General features: G+C 42.0%; 1 protein-coding gene across 1 annotated transcript; it reads right to left on the reverse strand.

Moving 5' to 3' along the window:
- Window positions 1-59: 59 nt before the first annotated feature.
- LOC103370988 (serine/threonine-protein kinase 17B-like) lies at window positions 60-12,552 on the reverse strand. The gene is made up of 7 exons (XM_008300190.1): window positions 12,063-12,552; window positions 7,832-8,044; window positions 6,639-6,777; window positions 5,871-5,997; window positions 5,312-5,360; window positions 3,492-3,671; window positions 60-3,059 (listed from the first exon to the last, which is right to left on the reverse strand). The coding sequence occupies exons 1-7, from the start codon at window positions 12,182-12,184 to the stop codon at window positions 2,828-2,830; spliced, it is 1,062 nt and encodes a 353-aa protein (XP_008298412.1). The 5' UTR covers window positions 12,185-12,552; the 3' UTR covers window positions 60-2,827.
- Window positions 12,553-14,371: the final 1,819 nt, after the last annotated feature.

Consider the following 14,371-nt stretch of genomic DNA (forward strand, 5'->3'; position numbering starts at 1 on the left):
ATTTCAAATGCAATCAGAATGCTCATACATTAAAAAAAAAAACAATATAAAATGCAAAATAAACATACATCTCTTCAACATTTATTTGCTTGTGCTTGTGGCTGTTATTTTTTTTTTACTAACGTACAGTATCCTTCAGTCTGACTGCGCTCAAAGAGAACAAACAGGAATGTTGGGTGACATCAGTGGCGCTCCACTTTCTCGAGGACGACGGCCCGGCTGCTGCCAGCTGAGCACCTCTCGCTCAGACAATGAACGCTCACACACACACACTCACACACACTCGCACACACACACAGAGGCCACCGAGTGACTAGCTGCTGAAAATAACACAGTACAATAGCTGTGCAAAACAACGAGCTCAACGCTACAGCATAAGTCATGTTCAAGTGACAGATAAACAATGGCAGCAAACATGAGCCGCTGTGTCCATTTGAGCACTCCGTCATCCGGCAAAGTGAGATCCCTGACATCACTGCAATGCAAAACAAGTTCATCTACTCTCTGGATTCGACTACTTACATCTTAAAACATCTATTTTTTTTACAGACTCTGCTACAGGAGGAGAGAGAGAGAGAGATAGCTTCACTTGCGTCAGAGACATTGTCGTCCGTTTGTAGAGGTATTACAAAACGCAGAGTGGACAGACTTCGAAATAATAATAAAAAAAAAAAGAGTCTTGAGATTAAGTAAGATTCAAGCTTATTTCCTAATACAGTAGCAAAAAAGGGACTGTATCAAACTGATGAACTCAATCAACGAGTTCTGATCTAAACTCAGATGGAATTCTTTTACAGTGTGGTGTTCCAGTTTTCAAGGATGACAGCATACGGATGAGAGCATGGCCGTGGCTGGAGACGCCCATCTCACTTCACAAAGGCCATTGTGCCAGCTGGTGACAACAACAACACACAAATGCAATGTGGTCCTATTCGGTTTGGCACAATAAAACCAAAAAAAAAAAAAAAGAGGAATGCTTTAGCCAGAGGGTAAGCGCAATTAAGAGTTGATTTTGGTGAGGTTTTGTTTCATTCCAGTTTTACTTGAACAAAAGATGGCAAATCCTGTGAGTCAATAGCACCTCGTGTTTCACATTATGCCGTGCTTCTTGGGATAAACACCCTGCTTTTTGTTTTTTTTGTTTTTTTCCTAAAACTTAACAACAACAATCATCATTCTCACTTTCTCATCACCCGCATATTTTAAACGCTCAACATCAGAACTTAAAGAAACAGTCAGGAAACGCGTTCCCTCTAAAGTCTAACTATTCCTTCAAACTCTTCTTTCTAGACTGACACATTTCCAGTTCCATCCCACTACTTAATCACCTTCCTCCTGACTCATCTCACTTCCCGACGCCACCTTAAAACCAGTCCTTCTCGTCGTCTTCCACTATTTCCATTTATTATTCCGTACGCTGCAACCACAACAGCATCTCGTTGTGTTGAATAAACACCTTAATCACCCTCGATCTCCAGGCTCCCATCATAATCTCAACGCTTCCCTATAAGACACATGAGCGCATTTACATAAAAAATATAAAGTATAAGTCCAGCACATAAATAATAATAGGCCTATAATAAGAATAACATTAAGAATACAAAACAAAAGTGAGCAGAGAGTGAGCAGCATGCCCTGAGATGAACAACAACAGGAACAGATCGCTTCAGGCACCCTGACCCATGAGGACTTGCAGACTGAATGGCTTTGGTGAAAGACACAGTGGACCTGTGGAGGACGCACAGAAATAGCTCCCCTTATCGCTTCCATACGTGTGCTTATGAAGTAAGTGCTAAAGTCGTGTTTAACAAAGAGGAACTTGCGGCTCAGTGAGGAAACTGAGTAGATGCGGGTGTGGCGTTCGGACGACTGTTTGAGTCACTGCTTCTTTTGGAGCTGGTGCAGTTTCTGTTTTACTGCGGCAGCACAAACAGTAATGCCGTGAATGCCCGCTGCTCACTCCAGGCCTCGCTGTCGGAGCGGTTTTCTTCTAGAAAACTTCATAATAACCTAAACTCAAGAGAGATGTGGAGGCCTTCTCAGGTCTTGTGAAGGGGGGCTACACTATGGTTAGGTTATAAAAAGACATCTCATCTAAAACCCTGAGCTACATTTAAACTCTCAATCTGTAGCACACGTGGACATGGAAGTTTGACATCAAGTGCGAAGACAAACATCGGAATGTAATGTTCTGTGTGAAATCCTGTCTTTAAAGGGAAACACAACCATAGCATGGGCAGCAGCATGTGTTAGCCGCCTACATCAGGTTCCCCATAACGCTGCTGCGCCTAATTCTCGTCAACATGCAAATAAAGATGTGATCACACTTCCTCATTGCAGAGCTGCTTATCTTGATATCACGTGTATCTGCTGAAGCTCCAGTGCAGCTGAGCAGCGACTGGAGCTGATGACTAACGACACTTAACTTCCCACCTTAAGGCAAAGACGTACAATGCATGACAAGTATTGCATAGAGTTCCCTAGAAATCCTCGACGCTAGCCTTCATCTGCATAGGGACAGCTAACACGGCCCTTTGAAAAAAACAACGAAAGGAATTAAATACTTCAGGTTAAACACACTGCATTAATTGAGACATACTGTACAACGTTCACACCTCTTAACAGCAACAGATTTCAAAATTTAGCTGGTTATCTTTGGTTTGAGTGGTCGATCTTGCAGCTGATCAAATTAGTGGAATATAAACAGCCTAAGTACTCTTGAGTGGTGGGCAGCAGACAGCTGGTTTTCTGGAGGCTTAAAAAGAATTTAAAAGCTCAGAGGAAGAACCCCTGCCTTATTACTTCAATTCCTTCTCTTTCAAACTTTTCAAAAGTCACCGTCTCCAGCAGCGGGCGTCTCCTCGTCGAAGCGAAACTTTTTCGCGTGAGAGTGAGGCGACTCCAGGAAGTTCTCCTTGTCTTCGGGGTCTTCGGGTGGAGCTGTCCACTTGGTGCCACAGCTCCTCCCGGTGCGGGAGGCGGCCGGCTCGGGGCTCAGACAGAGCTGCTGCTGCCACAGCCAGGGGTGGGTCATGCACTCTGCAGCGCTGGGCCGATCCCTGTGGGCAAAGAACAATGTCCAACACTCAGCTCACACAGCCCCAGAATATTTAACATAGTGTCGTCAGGGAAGAAGTTTTAAAAAAAAAAGGTCAGATTGATGAACAGCAGTGATGAACTAGATGGTAACTAACAACATTTTCAGCCTATTCTTTAAGGTAAACATGTGTTTCCCATGTAAATAAAGGGATTTAAGGCTCAGGAATGTGCTGTGCTTGCCGGCTGATCTGTGTGAATCCTTCACACTTCAGTGGAATCACCCGAAAATAAAACATGACGTGTCCGTTGGGTCGTGTCGCGGAAAAACATCTTATCCTTTTGTTTACAGCCGCGCGCTAGCATTCCATTTTCATTTCATTCTAAATAAACCATGTGATTGAGTTTCTGCTCTGTGGAAAGTGGAGCCGAGATCCCAGGCTGCCTCTACTCACTCGGGCGCTTTGACCAGCAGCTTGCGGATGAAGTCGACGGCCAGCTCCGACACCCTGGAGAAGGCCTCCCTGCTGTAGTCCACGTTGACCTGGGACACGTTCAGATACGTCTCCTGCTTGTCGTCCCCGGCGAACGGAGATTCACCCGTCACCAGCATGTATGCTATGACGCCCACACTCCTGAGAAACGCACACAAACGACACAGTCAACACATGTGCTGGAGTGCATGTGGGTGAAACAACAGGGCAGTGGAGACGAATGAGAACAAAGGTGAACTGTCAAATGTGTTGGGGGACTGTTCTGTTTTGAAAAACTGCTGAACGCCTTCAGTTTCATTTACAGTTTCTGAAACCTGTTCATGAGCTGTAGCTCAAATCTGCATGGAGCAACATCCTAAAAACTCTGTCCAAGACTATCAACTGTCTTTTAAATCACCACTAGCTATTATTGCAGACTATTTATTAATAATTTCCGCCTGAAACACATGCCCACATTTTGGTTGCAACAGCTCAGGCCTAAATGAACAACGCTGGGCTCTACAGATCAGAGACACTCCGACATATTACACTTGCATAGCAGGTTTTTTCGTGGCTCAGAATGGGTCATTGGAGGGTGACTACTCACAACAGTAAGCCTGATCTATGTGGGCACGGTGCAGGCACTGAGTCAGTGTTTCCCATTTGCCTGAAATCCATGCATTTCCCTGTTATGTTTGACCATTTTATAAACAAAAACATCCATTATTCTTAGCAAACTGAAACCCCAATTAACAAAACTGGCTAAAAAAAATTATTTTGCTGGTGATTTTCCTTTAGTGTAGGCTGAAACCTCTTCCCAAAAATGATTCTATTCGCTGGTTTACACACATATTGAACCTGTGACACTGTTTAAACACTGCTATTATGTTGTTGCGTCATTTTTCTACAGAACACGGAGTACATGTTTGTTTGATTAGCATCTATGTTGAAGAACCTGCTCATGTAAAATTCCCAACCTCAATGGTATTTACATTCGTGTTATAATGTCTTAACTCTGAGCTGCAAAACCTGGCAGCAGCTTTGAAAGGCACGTTATCCTATAAATAGATTAACGTTTGTCTGAAACCGTGCAGCCAATTGCTTGTGTGGCGTGTAGTTCTGTATGGAAAATAAACAGAATCTAAGTTACATTGCAATATTTCATCAAAATCACTTTGATCTAATAACCTTTCATTTTAAAAATACCCCAAAATGTAACTGTTTGCACCAGATTTGGTAAAAAAAACAACAAATTCTGCACTCCTTGGGACAACCCTGAAGCTACCAGTGACTCAGTGGTACCCAGCTTCCACATGATAGAAAATGTAGGGACTTTTCAGGTGAACTCCAGGCGGTGTTTACACAGAGTACAGAAACAAATTAAAGATGCAAATAGTTAAATATCTCGGTATGTAGAAAGAACATAAGGCAAAAAGAAAACACCCAGAAACTGCTTGGGGTTAAACAGGAGAATTTTGACATGCCAAAACTTTTTCACTTCAGCTCCATCCAAACTGAATTAGAGAGTAAATATCCTTTTAACCAATAAACACTGATGTCACTGAATCTGTTCTAAAACTTCTCAACCGCAACTCTACCACATTTCATACAGAAGCAATGAAGCAGAGCAATGCTTTATCCGTTATAATCTTGGTAGCAGCAGGCTGGATGTGACACCGTCTGCAACCTTCTAAATATGGCAGCTGGTTGAGTTTTAAATCCAGACCCTGCCTGGTCCCAGCACAGAGACCTTCAAGGTGGAACGGGTGAAGTCAGTCACAATTCTGCAGGGATGGACTCACCACAGGTCAGTTGATGTTGTGATTGGTTCATAATTGAGGATCTCTGGAGCTGAACATGAAAGAAAAAGAAATGAAAGTCAGCTGTTATTCAATGTTGCAAGAATGTTGTGGTGTAATTTCCTGTATCATTCCATGACTTATGATGTCTTCTTCTCTCACTACTCAGGTGTGTCTGTTTTATTACTCTGCTTATCGTCAATCGACTAATTCAGTTCAAGACTGCACAGAAAAATAACCATAAAGCAGCATCGAAAATAAAATGTGCATAAAAAGGGTAGACAAATGGACGGGCCAAAGTTGAGGTCTGACTGAGAGGTTTGGTTTTTTTTCAAACTCATAAAACCCAATTAGCTCTATGGCTGACGGCTATTTGTAATTACGAGTAGCCGCTGCAGCAATTCTTCTACCAATAAGTGTGAAAAGTACACTAAAGATGACAACAAGTGCTTCTCATTAACCACAAACCATCGTTAATGCATAAACAAAACCACCGACTGCACGTCAGCTCCTGTCCGATGTCTCTGAGTGATGAAAACGAGTTTTATGAATATCACCTTACCCACATATTCAGGTGTGCCAAGAATCTCTCTGAGCTCTCCAACCGCACCCAGTCTGCGTGCCAGGCCAAAGTCTACAATCTTTATGTCTCCTGGAGGGGACAGGCTGGTCAGGAGAATGTTCTGGGGCTGAGAGAGACATGAAGAAACACAGTGAGAACGTGCTGGAAAGATAAAACATATTCCTGAAGAGCTTATGGAACAATTAGTAATGAATTTGCCTGCTGAGAGGGAGAGGTGTTTACCACGTCTAACGCAGCCATTTATTGAAGTACTGAATGTATATTGACTCTATGATGCTGTATAAACACCGCTATTATGTTACCACGTCATTCCCTTCAAGTGAGGCTGAGAACATACACTACAGTATGTTGAAACGCACGCTCATGTAGGATTCCCAGCCCTAGTGATATTTACATTAATATGATGACGTGGTGACCATTAAACACGGTGATTCACCTGCAGCTGTGGCCACAAACATGACCTTTCACACTCAGATGTAAATGCTGTAAGACTGGTGTTTAAATCTCCATTTTTCTTTGTTAATCTTCCCACTTTGCCCGGGGCTAGAGGCTCTATTACCACCTATAATCCTGGTCTGGGCTTAACTGTGTCATGGAAATAGGAAATTGAGGTTTTGAGTGTTCCCAAAAAAAGAGAAAACCACACACTTAAGGGTGAAGTGAGCGAACATTTAGAAATAGATTCCCACAGCCCCAGCGACATTCTTGCATGTGATTCTGTTTGTGTGTGTGTGTGTGTGTAAAGACCTTGAGGTCTAAGTGAACCAGGTTGCTCTGGTGGAGGTAGTGGACTCCCTCCAGTGTCTGCCTGATCAGACGGGTGATATGGGCTTCTGGCAGCAGCTCTTCAGACACACAGTGGTCAAATATCTCTCCACCCGCCGCACTGGGCAAAGAGAAAACACAAAATAAATACATGGAAACACACACACAGAGGCAGTTCATGAACAGGCCATCTGCTAAAATGTCTACGGCTAGTCAGATAGCAGGCAATTTTCTGACATTTGATGCAGTCTGTATGTGGTGGACTTTCCACAAGATAAACTGAAGCATAGTTTATTTATGGCCTGCAGTGTGGCATGGTGGTTTCAGTGGCCAACCCTTAGCCAGGGGGTAAACAGTTAGTTCTTGCACTTTCTGGCAAAGCTTTATTATCCAAGAAAGAAAGCTCCTTCCTGCTTAGTCACTGTACAGCAGTGTAGGTACAGGTGCCAGCCAAAAACACAGAGTGCAAATTGTGTCCAGAGTTCATCTGTTTTTACTGCATTTCATGTTATTCAGGCTTGTAATTTGGTATATGTCAAAGCTGTTTTTGAGGTGTCCAGGCTTTCTTAGATCAACAAAATGAGTTGCTAACGTCGTCATTGCTCTCTGGGAGGGATTAAAACGTCTCCACTGAGTACTGAAGGTGTGGTTAGAAAATCCACACAACCCCATGTATTCTTATTTCTAATCTTGGTCTCACATATAGTTTCTGTTTTGATTGCACAAAAAGACAAGACGAAGGAGAGGGAGGACAAAGATGAGGTTCATTTGAAAGGATAACTTAGCATGAAAGTTCAAGAGGTCAGGACTAAAAGGATTTTCATCCAGGTCATCTAAATCTAGAGTTTCAGCTCAAGCTGTACAGTAATTTAGCCAGCACAGGCCTTTCAGTCTTCAAGCAAATCCTGTAAAACCTGTTATGAAGAATGAGCTGTTTGGAGTTATGTAAAAAAAAAAAGAAAAGAAAAAGCAGTTAATGTGGCAGCTCTTTAAGACCGGACCAACTGGACTTTGCCCTTATACAAGTATTTACAGGTTCATGTTGCTGGTTCGGCATGTTTGTATCAGAAATATGTAGAAAGTGTGATTAAGAGATGGATTAAATATGATTCGTCATATATGAAATCAAAAAGGCAGAATATAACAAGAAAGAACAAGCTTTGTTCTGAACTCACTACTCCAGCACCAACACGATGTCGTGATCCGTCTCGTAGGCGGCGTGCAGGTTGACCACCCGGGCGTTGTTACGGGCAGCCTCCAGGACAGCCATCTCATGAATGACTTCGGCCCGGCAGTCACGACCTCTCCTTCTCTTTCTTAGAAACTTGGCCGCAAACACTTTCCCCGTGGCCTTCTCCACGCAGCGCTTGACCACAGCGAACTTCCCCCTAGGAGAAACGAAACAGTGAAAATGCCCCTTTAGAGTGAAAGTGACCAACTGCCAGTTAGATCAGCTTTATTGGATCTTTCTCAACAATACAAAATAAAGAAGAGACACCCTTAAGTGAAACTAAAGTTACTGTACAGATGCTATTTGAGTGTAGGCTGATGCAGAGGAGGCCACCTGGTCTAAGAAAAATGCTGCTCAATATTTTGGGAAACAAACACCTTGACAACGTTAATTTAGAAAGCAAAACGTCTCAACATGACTCCGCAAAACTTTCACAATTAAACACAGTATGTAGTAGTGATTCATACACTGCCCTGCCTTCATGACGTGTTTGTAAGTGACTTCAGCCTTGGGAGAATGGTGCTATGCAAATACTGGCATTAGATAACAGGCTCTGTGTCGTATCTAATGCCAGTACGGTTCCTGACAGCTTAGTGATAACGATGCTGCTGTGTCTTGTGACTGCATTATCAGTTTGTGTTATTAAATGCAATAAATATATTACAGAAAGCATACAGTCACGCAATATTTATGGTGTTTGTGACCTTTAATAGGGCGAAGGTTTAGCAAGAAAAACACTAATCACTAATTATTAAACAAAACTGTCCAGAGAAGTCGACCTCCAGTTATGAGAAAACCCCTTTTGATACTCTGCTGGTATTTTGTGCAATTAGTTAAAACATTCTCCCCCAGGGCTGCGCAAAGACGTCAGCAAAGACAAATAAATCGAATCCAAAAATAACAGCTTCACCAAAACCCAAGAGCAGCAACTACAAAGGTTACAGACCCAACATAACTCTCTTAAATAATAGAACAATGGTGCTAAACTCCTTCGTGGCAACACCCAAGACTTTTATAAGCCTGACCAACACATCAGTAGGCTGCTTTTTGCACATCACAGATACAGTATATTAGTTTTGGTATATGTGTTGTCCAGTTAGAAAATTGTTTAACTGGAATATAATACAGAAAAAGATGCTTGGGGTTGTTCAGAAAATGCATCATACAGTTTTCCCAGCAGAGCAGCTCCCACTCCAGTTACAAAACTCTCAGCACTGTCATGTACCAAAGACAGTGGTGTGGAGTCAAGCAGTGTTCTCACGGTAAATTGCTAACTAGTTTGGGAAATACATTGCAGGACAGTTGATTGCCCCATCATTTCCCTTTTCAATACGGTCGTCAACAAAAGTGTACAAACCCTTGTCAACACAATGTATTTCATGGCAGTGATGAGTTTCCACTGACACTCTTTATTTTTAATGATATAGTGACTGAAGCACATGCATCGTTGTCATAAAATAACAATCATGCGTATTTTAGGTCTTCTGGAAATATGACAAAATCTGCTGAGTCAAAACTATACACACAGCAATACTAACATCTGGTTAAACATCCTTTGGCCATTTTACCTTAATTAGGTTTTTTTTTTTTGTAGCATCTGGCAAGCTTCTGGTTGTATCTTTCATTATCTCCACTCCTCTTGACAGATTTGGTACGTTTAAACTCAATTTGTTGGACTTGTTTCTTCATCACAGTCCTTCTTGATGAGGTTTAATTCAGGACTTTGGGGAGACCAGTCTAAAACCTTAATTTTAGCCTCTTTTTTTTTTTTTTAGACATTTCTTTGCTACTTTTGATGTGTGTTTGGGGTTACCTTCTTGTTGGAACACGCAACTGCATCTAAGACCCAACCATCTGGCTGATGATTTTCGGTTCCACCAGGTCTACTGACAGTAAAACAGTCCCAGAGCATGATACTACCACCACCATGCTTAACAGTAAGTTTGGTGTTGTTGGGGTTTAAGGCCTCACCTTCTCCCTTGCAAATATATTTTTGGTCACTGTAGCCCAAAAAGCTCAAATTTTGTTTGATCTGATCACAGAACTTTCCTCCAGCAGGCCTTTTCTTGGTCCATGTGATCAGCAGCAAACTTCAGTTGAGCTTTCAGGTGCCGTTACCTCCTTCTTGTATGACTGCTTGACCATCCTGACCAACTGTCTCTCAGAAGCAGGTAACAGTTTGCATTTTCTTCCTGATCATGGCAGTAACACAACTATGCCACGCACTTTATACTGAAAAGTATTTGCACAGATGATTTTGGAATCCAAAGCATCTTAGAAATGGCTCCAAGTGACTTTCCTGACTTGTTCAAGTCAATGATTTGCATAATCAGATATGTACTCAATTCTTTCCCATTGTAGTGTTTGTGGCTGAGTCTAATGAGTGCATCAAATGGCCCAGAGTCAGCAGCTGTAGTCAACTGCAATCGCTCATGAGAAGTAAAGAGGCCATGACACTCAGAAAATTTCATGAACACAACCTCACCAAAATCGATAATTCAAGTTGCTGTGTGTACAGTTTTAACCCAGCAGATTTTGACATATTTCTAGAAAACCTAAATCTACAAAAGAACCAAAATGCATGATTGTTTTTTCCAACAAAGATGCAAACTTTTCGAACATTCCATCATAGAAAATTAAGAGTTGTAGGGATCACTGGAAACTCAAGACGAGCCTTTACAAGTGTAAACTTTTGTCCACGACTGCATATAAAGAATATCATATCAGTCCTGAAAACACTGTATTCGTTTCAGTATCTGACAAACAAAATATGTCTGTAATACATATTTTTAAAGTTGACACCATACAGTAATAATTCTAGGGAAAGACTCCACCATGTTAACTATGCATGTCTTTCTGTATTGTCTTGCCACCATTTAAAAACTAAGCAGATCAACTGTTGGCTCCTCATCAAACTAAATATGCTTCTAAGATATCGAGATAAAAAAGAAAATGAGAAAAAATCAAACTCATTTTGACATTTTGCTTCTAATGAGAGTAGAGCTTTCACTCTCCTGTTAGCCCTGGTTTGCTCTACATCTACATTTCTCATTGTTTAGCCTGCTAGATGCTATGTTTGCCAGCTAGTCACAAGTTATATCTGATGTTTGGTGCTGGCAGACTGCCTACAAGGTTAAAAGAAAGTAAGTAAATGTATGTGTTGGACAACTAAAACTGTGAGCAGAGTGTAGTTTCTTTTCCAACACTGCCCTCCTTTCACAGTCGTCAGACAATCAATCAGTGTTAATGTAGAAATGACTGATTAATGCATCTTATTGCATGAATAAATGCCCACAGTTAGCTGTGAGTTTCGGTCTGACAAACATCGGGGAACACCATGAGAGATAAGTTTTTCCCCGCTGTGAAGACACCGGTGTACCATGGCTGTGCATTACTTCACACCAAAGGTCAAAAGCACAACTGGAAATTTTTAAGCCCAACACGACAGGACTTATGTTTTTTGAAAACTTCCTGTTTTGACAAGTTGCAAACAAATAAGTGAACAGAAGTGGCTCGGACCATTTCTTCTTTCTAAAGTCTGGTTTCCACATGCGCTTGTTTCCTTCCTCCTGCACAATTACAAAGTACACGCTTGTATGACACATTACTTCAAACACACCTCAGGCTTCTTAGCATATGATCATCCACCATCAGTGGTTGCCATGGCACACACACACACACATAGCCAAACACACACTGACAAACACATGACAAAGGTCCACTGTAGCATGATGAAGTCAGGTTCCCAGTACAGCCAGGCTCGTGTGTTTACTGTGGTTCAAGCTTACAGTCCAGAGTCCAAACACCGTTAACAGTCGTGTGTTTTTATAACCTGATATGAGCTATTCATTGGCGCAAATACAAAACTTACAGGCAATTTGAACTTGGGTGTTTTTTTTAGTATAAATGGCCAGATAAAGACAACATTAGTCTGTGTGTAAAAAACACACGTAGCAGTAGTCCATACAGTGTTCCTTTGAATATTTCTGTTGCCCATATGTGCACCAGTGTTGCCTAAATAAACAATCTAAGTTGGGCCAGGGAGCAACTAAAGTTCACAGACGGAGTTTCTGCTCCACCAAAGTCAAGTCTCAATTGTAAATATGTGATAATACATTCTGAGGTACTACTGGATCACTTTATTCCTGGAGAAGTTAAACCCCGTTGGGACTCACCTCCCCAGCTCTCCGGTGATTTCATACACGCTCTCCATCGGCTCCGCGCTGACCGGGGTCTGAGTTTCTCCGAGCAGCCCGGCGGCGAGTCCGCTGCGACTGTCAAGCCGTCTCCGAGACATCTTGCTCTGCCCCCAGCCTCGGTGTGAGTCCTACCTGCCTGCTACTCGGCTGGAAAAACCGAGCGAAGAAGTAAACGCTAAGCAAACGAGAGACGGACGATAAAACTGACCTAAGCGGCTAGCTAACTGTAGCACTGGCCGTTTTCACGTTCGTTACATGTTACTGTTCTCCGGTTAGCTCAACCGCCGCTAAGTTAGCTCGACGGCAATATCGCGGGTTTAAAAGTGAGTTAAACGGTCCTCGGGTAAATTAAAGCGGCTAGTCTATGCAAACCTAAAGCTACGGGTAACGAGGTTATCCAACCTGCCTCTGCGGGCGACTACTGGTCGTCTTGGTGAGGTTACGAGCGGAGTTTTCGGTCATCTCCACATCCTTCTGTTTGACACTTGGCGACACGTCACTGCACGGCGCATGCGCACTGCCGTTTTGCTTGGCGAAAAGTTGATTTGAAATGTGGCTGTTCAGAGGTGGAAAAACCTGGGAGTCCACTTCTGCCAAGAACAGAGAGAGTGAGGGATTTACCCATGCTGCGTCAAAACACGAAATATGCCTGACTTTTTCTATTTCACGATTGTGTATTATACTTTTGGCTTAACAATTCTGACTTACAAGCCAATTTTCTTATTACTTTTGCATCAAAATTGTGTCATAATTTGATTGGATTTCTCACCATTTTAGTTTAGGTTCTTAAATTTGATGTAGAAAGTCAGCATTTCCACTGTTTTTGACAGACGGTTGAGAGTTCTATTTCACAATCATCTTTACACCACACTTTGCCATCATTTTGACACAGTCTCTCACAACTTTGACTTCCTATTTCAAAATTTTGAGTCGTACTTTTCAGAGAGTGAATCCAAATCAGGATACAAACAAGTGTGAGAAAGTCTACATTTTGTTTTGACGTAGGTTTCTCGTATTCTTGACATGAAAAGTCAACATTTTTCACTTCGCTGAAGTTTAATTTAAATAAATATTTATCTTTGCCTTTTTTAACATTTCATCTAGTTTTTCTTTTACTTGTAAAACATCTTGCAAAGCATCTGGAGTGCACTCAAAGCTTCACACAGACCTCAGCATCTAAACCTAAAAAAGTTTTCATAGTACCATGCGATCACAAATGTATAAAGCAGGTATAGGGTTAGTTTCATAATTGGACTTTTTTAAACAGATCTTTCCCCATACTCTCTTCAAGATTTAAAACTGAATGACATCATTCAACTGCTATGACACTCTTGTAAAAGATAAATAAGGATTGTGTATCACTGATCAAAATTTGCCATTTGTTCTCTTTTATTACAATCATTGGAGTGAAATGGAGACACACATACAGGAGCTTTGCATAGAGTGGAATTCTGAAAACTGGAGACGGGTCCTGTCAGAAATGTACTAGGAAAGATGAGAGGTGCAGCTGTCTTCATTCTGATGTGAAGCAAAAATCTTACCCATCCTCTGCACCACAAAAGCCTCGTTATGGTGAATGTCAAACTGACCGAGTGATGTATATCCTAACGTGAAGCGTTGCTGCCCATGCCACAAATCTGCCCCTCAAGCAAACATGAGGTGATGCTCTGTAAGGATTTGGCAGACGCCAGAAGTGGGATGTGTTTGTTAGACTGAAATAGAGAGCAGGCCTAATGGTTGACTTTGCAAGCCCCAAACCTTTGGTACATTCGGTGCAAAATATATATTTATACACACAACAGGACAGACATACATATACATTTATATACAAAGAGACAAACAGGACTGCACACATGGTACACATACATGTGCTCTCACGTTTCACAAAATCAAAACAGCCCTATTGATTCATTACTTGCTCATAAGCAATGAACCATAACCATCGACCTATTACTAAGATAGGCAGACACGCACATGTGAAAGTAACAACATTTTAGAAACATGCTGCCAAGATACTCGCCGTTCCACTGTCATAGAGAAAACAAACTATTGCATTCACACATTGTCCATTCCTAAAGCACCTACTTACTACACCTGGTTCCCATGAGCTTAACACTCAGGGTATGACAGTGTCAGGTAAGCATAAGGCCGCATGCCTCAAGTGAGCGCCACAACCAAAGTGACACAACTTAACCAGCTCCCTCACCCCTTTGTCTGAATGGATAGCAATATCCTCATGCAAAAAAAGCTAGTAAGGACAGTGTGTTGCACTATTTCAGCATGCA

This window comes from Stegastes partitus, unplaced genomic scaffold (assembly GCF_000690725.1).
Source record: "Stegastes partitus isolate 25-593 unplaced genomic scaffold, Stegastes_partitus-1.0.2 Scaffold1508, whole genome shotgun sequence".
Classification (NCBI taxonomy): Eukaryota; Metazoa; Chordata; class Actinopteri; family Pomacentridae; genus Stegastes; species Stegastes partitus.

What these genes read in the sequence shown, in the direction of transcription:
- LOC103370988 (XM_008300190.1), bottom strand. Translation starts at nt 12,184, where the DNA reads ATGTCTCGGAGACGGCTTGACAGTCGCAGCGGACTCGCCGCCGGGCTG. An exon ending in ATCGTGTTGGTGCTGGAGTA is followed by an intron (nt 6,778 to 7,831) that starts GTGAGTTCAGAA and finishes CTCTTTGCCCAG; the next exon opens with TGCGGCGGGTGGAGAGATAT. An exon ending in TGGCACACCTGAATATGTGG is followed by an intron (nt 5,361 to 5,870) that starts GTAAGGTGATAT and finishes TTTCATGTTCAG; the next exon opens with CTCCAGAGATCCTCAATTAT.